Source organism: Pinus tabuliformis, chromosome 1_2, assembly GCF_031772625.1.
Source record: "Pinus tabuliformis cultivar Carrire ecotype Pingquan chromosome 1_2, CPIR1, whole genome shotgun sequence".
NCBI classification, from domain to species: domain Eukaryota; kingdom Viridiplantae; phylum Streptophyta; class Pinopsida; order Pinales; family Pinaceae; genus Pinus; species Pinus tabuliformis.
In genome coordinates this window covers 699,693,388-699,702,925 of record NC_142298.1, presented here as the reverse complement: position 1 = coordinate 699,702,925, position 9,538 = coordinate 699,693,388, and the positions used below count along the sequence as shown (strand labels likewise).

General features: G+C 33.9%; 1 protein-coding gene across 2 annotated transcripts; it reads left to right on the top strand.

The window, feature by feature from the left end:
- Window positions 1–270: 270 nt before the first annotated feature.
- Window positions 271–2,391, top strand: LOC149207661 (transcription termination factor MTERF8, chloroplastic-like). 2 transcript variants are annotated; one of them, XM_089395818.1, is made up of 2 exons: window positions 271–1,513; window positions 1,697–2,391. In XM_089395818.1, exon 1 carries the CDS (start codon window positions 419–421, stop codon window positions 1,502–1,504), a length of 1,086 nt encoding a protein of 361 aa, XP_089251944.1. In that variant the 5' UTR covers window positions 271–418; the 3' UTR covers window positions 1,505–1,513; window positions 1,697–2,391. The 2 variants fall into 2 exon arrangements, with proteins under 2 accessions (XP_089251944.1, XP_089251945.1); XM_089395819.1 differs by lacking the exon at window positions 1,697–2,391 and having other exon boundaries at window positions 271–1,168; window positions 1,255–1,392.
- The last annotated feature ends 7,147 nt before the right edge of the window (window positions 2,392–9,538 follow it).

The window sequence follows — 9,538 nt, the reverse complement described above, 5'->3', positions numbered from 1 at the left end:
CACCCATATATCGTTATAAAATATCCACGTACATAAACTTACTTAGCAAATTTTCAAACAAGTAAATTAACCTCAAACTATGCAAGTAAGCCAACTTTGATAATAGTAACTATTAAAAATAATTCGTATTTCATCTCAATTATTTCATTTGCCCGCAGCAATCTAATTATTTAAACTTCAAGCAAATAAATGCCTCGACTTTATCACCAGTATCTCAGATTACTTCAACGTTCGAATTAACCCGTTTAGAGGTAAAGTTATTCCAAAAACCCTTCCAATTAACCCTACTTCGCCTTCAGCGCTAGAGTAATCCACGCACATTTCAGTCGTCTGTGGGCGTCCTCCAGGTAAATATATTTCCTGCCTCTTATTTTCACCAATATTATTTTCTTTTCTGCGCCTTTCTTTGGCGCAGATTATGGCCATATGGAAGGTGATGTCTCCGCTTCCTGCTCTTGCAATTTATGCAAAATCCCTCTTAACTTTCCCCAATTTCTGCACCAAAACGGCAGTTCCATCCACAACTCCACCAGAAAAGGGCGTTGTCACAGAATTTCTCCTCAACAAGTGTAGTTTAACAGAGGAAGAAATATCAAAATCCTTTAAACATTGCAGTCGCTTCCTTCAATCCAAATCGGTCCAGAATTGCGAAGCAGTTTTGGAGTTGTTAAACGGCTGTGGTTTGACCACCCCAGCCCAGATTCGAAAAGTGACCCTTTACAGCCCTAAGCTTTTCTTTTATAGATTCGAAATAATAAAGCCGAAGTTTAATTTCCTGAGGACTTTCATGAAGGAAGAGGATATCACCAAACTCATTTATATTAATGCAAGGTCTATTGAGCTCAGTGAGAATAGGCTGAAATCTGCAGTTTTAGTTTTGCGAAAATTGGGTCTTGAGCGCGAAGCATTGTCAGAATTAGTGGCAAGGGAGCCCCGCTTGTTCACGGCTTTAGAGAAAGATGTGATCGAGTCATTTAAAGAAGTGGTGGATTTGGGGATCAAGAAAGGATCAAAGATGTTCGCACATGCTTTGCGGGGAATATTGGGATTAGGAAAAGAAAGATTAGATCGAAGACGGCTGGGTCTGAGCTGTTTAGGTTTCTCCGAAAAGCAAATTTCGGTTATTTTGAGGCGGCGGCCGATGGTTCTGGGGCTCTCAGAGGAAAAGGTAAAACGCAATATGGATTTTCTGGTCAATTCTGTGGGGCTTCCATTGGATGATTTTGTTAAGTATCCGATGCTGTTTGAATGCAGCTTGGAGAAGAATATAATTCCGCGGTATAGAGTAACGGAGGCATTGAAGTCCATGAAAGTGCTGAAAACAGAGATGAGTTTCCCACGAGGTGTTACATTGACAGAAAAATGTTTCATGGAAAAATATGTTAATTCCAATGCCGAATTCTCCTCAGTTCTGCTGGATATTTACCATGTGGAAAAGCTGAAAAGTTACAAGGAGACATATAGAAAGTGCGACTCAGTAAAAACAGATCCAGTAAACCTGTGAGATTTCACCGTAAGCTTCAATATGAGTTTTTCGTTTAAAATTCCAAGTTGTGAGATTTCATCTCCTGCTTCAATATGAATTTTTCGTTTAAAATTCCAAGTTGTGAGATTTCATCATCTTCTTCAATATGAAGTCTTCATTTGGAGTTCCATTTATATACTTTATTACTTCAATGATTGTTGCTGTGTATAGGTTTCTTAGGCCAGAAAACTCGTGACAAAGTAGCTTTAAGTTGAAGTGATATACATGACAGCTTTACTTTACAACAATCACATGAAGAATCGAAAAATGCGCTTGTAAGATCAATCTCATGCCGCTGCCAATTGAGATTTTTGAGAAGCAGATATTAAATAGGAACAGTTTGAAAGTATTGCTTCATTCTTTTTAATTCAGTTTCCTGTCTTCTCTTTCCTTTTAATATGTAATTATACTCTTAAAAATATAACTAATATTGATTTGCTGTAACACACCGCCTGTTCTCTGTCATTGGATTCTTGCATTCATATAGGACGTTGTCGTTGAATTATTGCATGTATATAGGTCGCTTGGTATTTTACTTGACAGAGTTTGGGCTGCATAGGAAGACATACTTGTTAGCGTAGCCTTACTCTTTTCAAATGCAAACCTTTTGGATTAAAAAAATGTTCTAGATTAATAGGATTTCTTTTTGCTAGCGTCTTGCCATGTTTGTACGCATTTTTTCCCATGGACACAGTCAAATTTGAAGTCCTTATTTGTGGGAGTCAAACATGTATCCATTAATTGACAGGATGTATACTTTTTAAATTGTTTGATCGTGTATTTTGGGGCGATCTTGATACCTTGCTGGACCGTTAGCTATCATTCTATGTAGTAGGCAGTTTTCTGCTTTTGGGGTCTGTTTCCTCGTGTTGAATCTTAGGGAAGAGACATACAGTATCGAATGTATTTTGCTTTTTAACAATAATGGGAATATTTGTTTTAGATCAAAATCTGTGTCTGGTTCGTGGCAAATACATCATCATAAGTCTAAGTTTTTTAGACTGATCTTTCTTATCCAAAATTAAAACTGTCCTTTCTAGAGGTACATTATTCACAAAGACAGGTGGGAGTGTTGGAGGTGAATACCTTCCAATGGAGCCCCAGAATAAAGCAAAATTTACAGTATAAACACTCCTAATGTAACTTGATACTGCACGACTTATCATTAGAACTATTACTACAAATGAAAGATGGTCTTAAATTTTTAATTGGCCATTAACCATCAATTCACCAAATTTTCAGATTGCATTCCAGATTGGCACATCCTTTTGCTGCCTTATTGTTATCCCGTACTATGTGCTTAATAGCTTATAAGTCATAATTGGGATTTGTATTTTTGACATGTTTTAAGAGATTATCTAAAAACTTATCTTTTGGAGATAAATTTTTAACCATGGGCCATATGATAATAAGAGTCCCCCAATACAACGAGAGAGGTAACCTGAATTTTTTGGCTAGAATCCGTAGTAAACCATAGGGTTCTGCTTGATTATTTGTCATCTTTCCCAAACCCCATGAATACTCTTAAGACTTTTTTTTCCACCCAAGGCCATAGATAACACCTCCCCTTCCTGCCACCCACTTTTGAGTCCTGAATATATTTTCATATTGTAATTAAAATCATAACCAGCTCATGAGTTCATTCCTTGGGGGTGGTGGTTTGGTTAATCATGGATGAGGATACTCTTGTAAGAGGATTAAAATCGCACTTTAGCTCTTATTCTGAACAATCAATGAAAGGTTTTATTTCTTGCTGTCTCTCTTCTTAATGTTTATTTAGTTCTGATATTCTGAGAATTGTTGTTTTTCAAGCTAATGGCACAGATCATACTAATTTTAGTTCGGTAAAATGGCTAGTGTTGCCAATTTGTTGTCTAGACTCTAGACATTAGCAGCTGAAATTTCTATTTTGCATGCAAAGAAGCCCACCAGGGATGAAAGGATATATGTAGGGATGAATCAGGCCACATTTTTGTTTTAGTATACAGTGTCCATGTGAATAGTGGTTGAACAATTTTAATCACGTTTTCATTCTTGTTATCAAGCATTGTTAGGATGTATTGCTGATTGCCCTCACTTACGAAGGTGCCTCTGATGAATCATGAAGTGCAGTAACACTCATTAAATTGTTTCTTCTTTAGCAAGTCATCGCCATTCATTCCTAGCATTTAAGTTTTCGATGTGAAGTGTTTAGGTACTACTAATCGGAGATGGAGTAAAACATTGACATGGATGTAAGGAATATTGAAATGGAATTCTGGAGACTGGAAGTGAAAATCTGCTTCTTAACATGGTGGATATACAGCGGTTAGGATTTGAGGATTCCCTTTAGTCATCCAACAACACTAATTTTATTTTATTTCTTTATTATAAAACTCAATCGTTAAATAATAGTATGCTGAGAATAGATAGATAACTCAAGGGTGAATAACGTTATGTTTATCTTTCTTTAATGGGGGTGTTAATGTGGGTGGTATTGGGGCTTCTTTGTAAGGTGTGCCCACTCTACAGGTGTTTGTATTCTGTTATGGCGTGGCAAAGATCCGGTTTTGTATTCTGTTATGGCGTGGCAAAGATCCGGTGACAGACGTTAGGGATTGAACTGGAGGTCTATTTGCTAAAAATGTAAGGTTAATAATGTAAGGTTAATAATGTTTTGGGGTGGCGGAGGTACGTGCACTGTGGGAAAGGAGGCGAGGTTTCATCGTCGCCGTCCATCACCTGGTCTAGCTTGCCGTTGTTTCTTTTGATATATCTTCTGCGTGCTGTAGCGCTTGGGTTTCTTCATGAGCTCACGTCCATTTCTTCAATTTAGTTTGGTCCGGGTAGTCTGCTAAAACGTAGTGAGGTATTTCGTCTCCTTTTTCAGCATCTGTTTCTGCTTATTGTTAACTTGGTTCTGGTCCAGTGTGTCCTTGAATTTGGTAAGTCTATTGCTCTGTATGTCGCATTGTTATATTTCAAAAGGGCTTTGTTGGGTTGTATTTGGGTCATTTTCTTGAAGTACTTTAATTTAAACGTGGTTCTATTTAAATGTGTTCTTGAAGTTAGAAAGATAATTGCCTTGCCTGTCAAAGTGTCGTTTTACCTACATGGCTTTGTTGGTTTCATCTAGATTATGTTCCGGGAATACTTGGATTCAATGTAATGGGATTTCTTACAGTTTATGTTAGTGCTAATCCTTTTAATTAGTTGGGATCTCAATTTGGGAAGGACGCTGTGTGCTATGGGTGAAGGAGTTGTTCTTGTTGAGAATTTGGGTACTGGGATCTTTCATAGTCTGGATTGTCTGGGGATTTTGGTGTTCCATGTTTTTGCGTTTTGGTCCTCTAGTGTGGCACTGGCAGGACGATTTGTTGGTCCTTCGGTCAGGGGGGTCGGGGGTTCGGTCAGGGGTTTAAGGGTCGGTGGTCCACCTGATTTCTTGTTTTGCAAGTCATGGATCTTGTACTTGTTTTTCCTGTTCTCTTGCTACAGTCATCGTGCCTTATCAAAGAATGATGATGAGCAGCAGGGGCGGTGTGGGCAACGTTGGATTCAAGAGAATTAGTCCTTTTGCCTATGACATAGTTGGCAATTTTTTGATGTTGTTCCTCTTGAATTGAGGAGAGAAATTCTTTTGCTTGAGTCAAAAGAAATTGGGGAACGTTCTTACCATTCTGATTCAGAGGTACAAGTGACTGATGCAAATGTGAAAGGGTTCTGTGACTGATGCAAATGTGAAAGGGTTCTGGACCCAGGTAGATTTTGTAAGAGGTGACTCCATTTCTTGTACTCCTTGGCTTTCCATCAACACATGGATACACTGTTGTGCCTAATTTTTAAAGATGAACAGATCGAAAATTATAATACATTTTCTGGGTTTGAGGCCATTAAACGAATGTTATGAAATCAACGTTTGTCTTGACAACGTTGATTCTAGATGGCTCGAGTGGAAAGCTTTTCGGTGTCGGATTCAACCTTTGGTGATCTTACTGAACCTCTCCACCAGTGGATAGCGCTCAGGACCTCACCATGATCTCATCTAATCAGTATTATTAGCAATTGAGCTCACATGTTTTTTGTTGACATTTTGAAAAAAAAACTTGTTGACATTTTGAAAATTTTGTTTCAGTGTTGTAGAGGTTTATTTCTTAGCTTTCACAACTTGGGTTGTGTTGGGTATGTGATGGTTTTTATGCTATTCCTGGATACTTGAATTTTTGGTGTAAGTGGAATGTGCACCAGCGACGATACTAGCTCTTCACTGTGCTCGTATCTCTTCACTGTACTTGTACCCTGGTGTATGCACTTGTCCTCTGTGGGAAGGTGGCGTTGTTTGTGTTTGATTTGTGATATTTGCGGTTCTGGTTGGTTCGTGGTTGCAACCTATATCTTTTGAGAGCTATGAAGTCTTGGAGATGGCTCTGGCTCGCGGCGGTGAAACTTCTGTCTATTGGTTACACCTCTAGTTGTTGTAATGGAAATGGAAATTTGAATGTTTAGTTTTGTTGGTGTAGGCTTCTCGGTTGTAAAGGGAAATAGTTTTTTTCACTATGGTTTTTATGCTGATGTCTCCACCAATTGGTACTAATTCATTGTTATAAGTTATAATAGAGGGGGAGAAATCCATTCCCCGGTCTTTGTTATAAGTTATAGTGGAGGGGGAGAAATCCATTCCCCTGTCTTTTCGACTGTATGGTATGTATCCATTTTTTGTTAACGAAAATCAAATTGCAGCAGTTCAAAAAAAATGTTATGTTTATAAAACCTGTAATATTATGTTTGTTGCAATATATAATTATTTTATTTACAACCATTTGACACTGGAGTTGGTTTTAAAACATTGGGATTGGTCTTAAAATATTAACCTACTTGGAAAAACATAGGGATGAAAAATGATTAAATAATAAAAATTTCCTTAGATGAGAAAAAAGTAATACATTTTCATTAACTTGAACAACACATATATGAGAAGGGTTATCCTTGTTCTAAAATAAACGCATATAGTAGGAGCGTTTTCCTTGTTTTCGAGAGTAAGCCCCATGGCTTAAATTTTGTATTAGGGAACTCCTAGTTCGTGTTTCCTAACAAACTATCTTCGGGGTTTTGTATTTTTATTGATTATCCTTGTTATTGAGAGTCGGCCTCGTGGCTTCTTTTTGGGATAGAGAACCCTCACTTGCGTTTCTTCACATAATTTTTTGGGGGGTTTTTATTTGGTTTTTTAACTTTAAAAATGATAATGCTGAATTAGAGTAACTTATTATCTTTGTCTTGGATATTGCAATGGTTTTGGTTTTGGGGTTTTTTTATTTGGACTTTTTAACTTTAAAAATGATAATGTTGAATTAGAGTAACTTATTATCTTTGTCTTAAAGATAGTCCAATGGTTTTGGACAAACTAAAGTTTGTGTGTCCAAACTAAAATGAGTTTGTGTTTGTGTTTGATCAAAAAAAATTTGAGTTTGTGTTTAATCCAAAAAAATTTATTTATTTAGTTTGCATTGCATTAATTTATTTATGTTCAATTTGATTGGTTATCAAATTGAACATAATTCAATATATTTGATTGGCTATCAAATTGAACATAATTGAATATATTATTGCTTTTTGACTCTATTCAATTGGCTATCAAATTGAACATAATTGAATATATTATTGCTTTTTGACTCTATTAATGTTTTGCAAAAAATTATATAGTGTAACATTACACATTGAAATATATGGTTTTTTAAAATAATTTAATTTATTTATGTTTAATTTGATTGGCTATCAAATTGAACATATTAATTTGAACATATTATTGCCTTTTGATTCTATTAATGTGCCAATTACTTCTATTAATAATTAACCCCAAGTACATAGATCACATTAAGGTGTAGGATGAGCATTTATGATACAATTTAGAAGTAATAATTAATAATTAACCCCAAGTACATAGATCACATTAAGGTGTAGGATGAGCATTTATGATACAATTTGTTTTGGGAAGGTGATAACATTATTGTTAACAAGTATAATCATTTTATATTTCTATTTATAAAAATGGTTAATGATTAATATAATCTAATAAAAAATATATTATTAAAATTACATATTTAAAATTATTATTTAAAATCACATATGTAATTTAAAAAGATTTATTAATGGTATGGGAGACATATATTTTTATTTTTACATTATATTTTTAAGGGGTAAAGGTCACTAAGATTCTTGTGCAAACTTAACCATATATAATAGATTTTACACTATTGATGAATGAATGATATTCAAAATAACGAATGAATGATATTCAAAATAACAAGATGTTTGTAATAAGGATAAATATAAAATTTCTCATATTCACAAACCAAGGTATAATAGAAATTTATGATAAGACTTTTATACACTAGTCTAATAATAAAGTTTTCATAAGACCATATCCACAAAATATAAAAAACCAAATGTAAAGTATTAATAATTATTTTTACATTGCAATACAAGTAATGTTAATTTACAAAATTTAATAATGCATTTAATTACAATTTAAATTTAATTTAATTATAATATTTTAAAATGTAAAATTTTTGTATTTTCATTGTTTTTTATCTTAATTTAACTATATTTAAATTAAGTGACAAGGACTAGCTATTATGTAGCCCTTGTTTAATGTTGATGGAAGGTTGTCATTAACATTATATCAATGTTTTGTTTTAATCAAGAGTTAAATCAACAAAGTGCTTAGTACTTTTTAAATTAGAGAGTGTGTTGACAATTTTATAGGGATTCTTGTTTTAAGTGCAGGAGTTTTCTTGGTGTCTTAACACCTAGTGTAAATGAATTACATGTATTTTGATTTTTTGAATTTAAATAGTATATAGTAGTACATATTAGAGAGTTGGTAAATGTCTTGTATTAAACATTGCCACATTATTTGAAACTCAATGACTAAGGGAAATTTGAGGAGCTAGCCACATTATAATGAGTTTGATTATCACTGACTAAGGGAAATTTGAGGAGCTAGCCACATTATAATGAGTTTGATTATCACAGATAACATTTGTATTAGGGAATTCTAGAATGTACTATGGATGACAATATTTGTATTAGGGAACTCTAGAATGTATTAGGGATGCCCGAAGACTTCACATTGACATTAAAATTAAATACATATTTGCAAGTTGTCATTAATTTATTTAATATTTCAATTTTATAACAAATAACATATTTAGCCATATTTAAACTAAGCGACACGGGCTATTTACTATGTAGCCCTTGTTTAGTGTTGTGATGGAAGGTCGTCATTAACATTATTTATATCAATGGTTTGTTTTAATGAAGAGTTAAATCAACATAGTGTTTAGTACTTTTTAAATTAGACATAGTGTGTTGACAATTTTGTAGGAATTTTTGTATTGAGTGCAAGAGCTTCCTTGGTGTCTTAATAGCTAGTGTAAATGAACTACATGTAGTTTGATTTTCTGAATTTAAATAATATATAGTAGTACATATTAGAGATCGTGTACCTAGAAAAGTATTTCACAATGTGTCGTATTAAACATTGCCACATTGCTTGAAACTCAATGACAAACAGAAATTTGAGGAGCTAACCACATTATAATGTTTGATTATCACATATACAACATTTGCATTAGGGAATTCTAGAATGTACCAGGGATGACAACATTTGTATTAGGGAATTCAAGAATGTACTAGGGATGACAACATTTGTATTAGGGAATTCTAGAATGTACTAGGGATGCCTGAGGTCTTCACAATGACAATATAATATTAAATACATATTTGAAAGTTGTCATTAATTTATTTAATATTTCAATATATATATATATATATATATTTTGTTGGTTTGACCCATGAGGGATTTGAACTTTGAATCTTATGGTTTACATATTACTTCATAACACAGTCATCACCAATTGAGTTTAATATATAACTATAATATGTAATTAGAGTATGTTTTAACAACTTATAATTCTTCAAAATTGAATTGACATATGTTCATTAAAATACAAGTGTGCTATAATTGTAGTT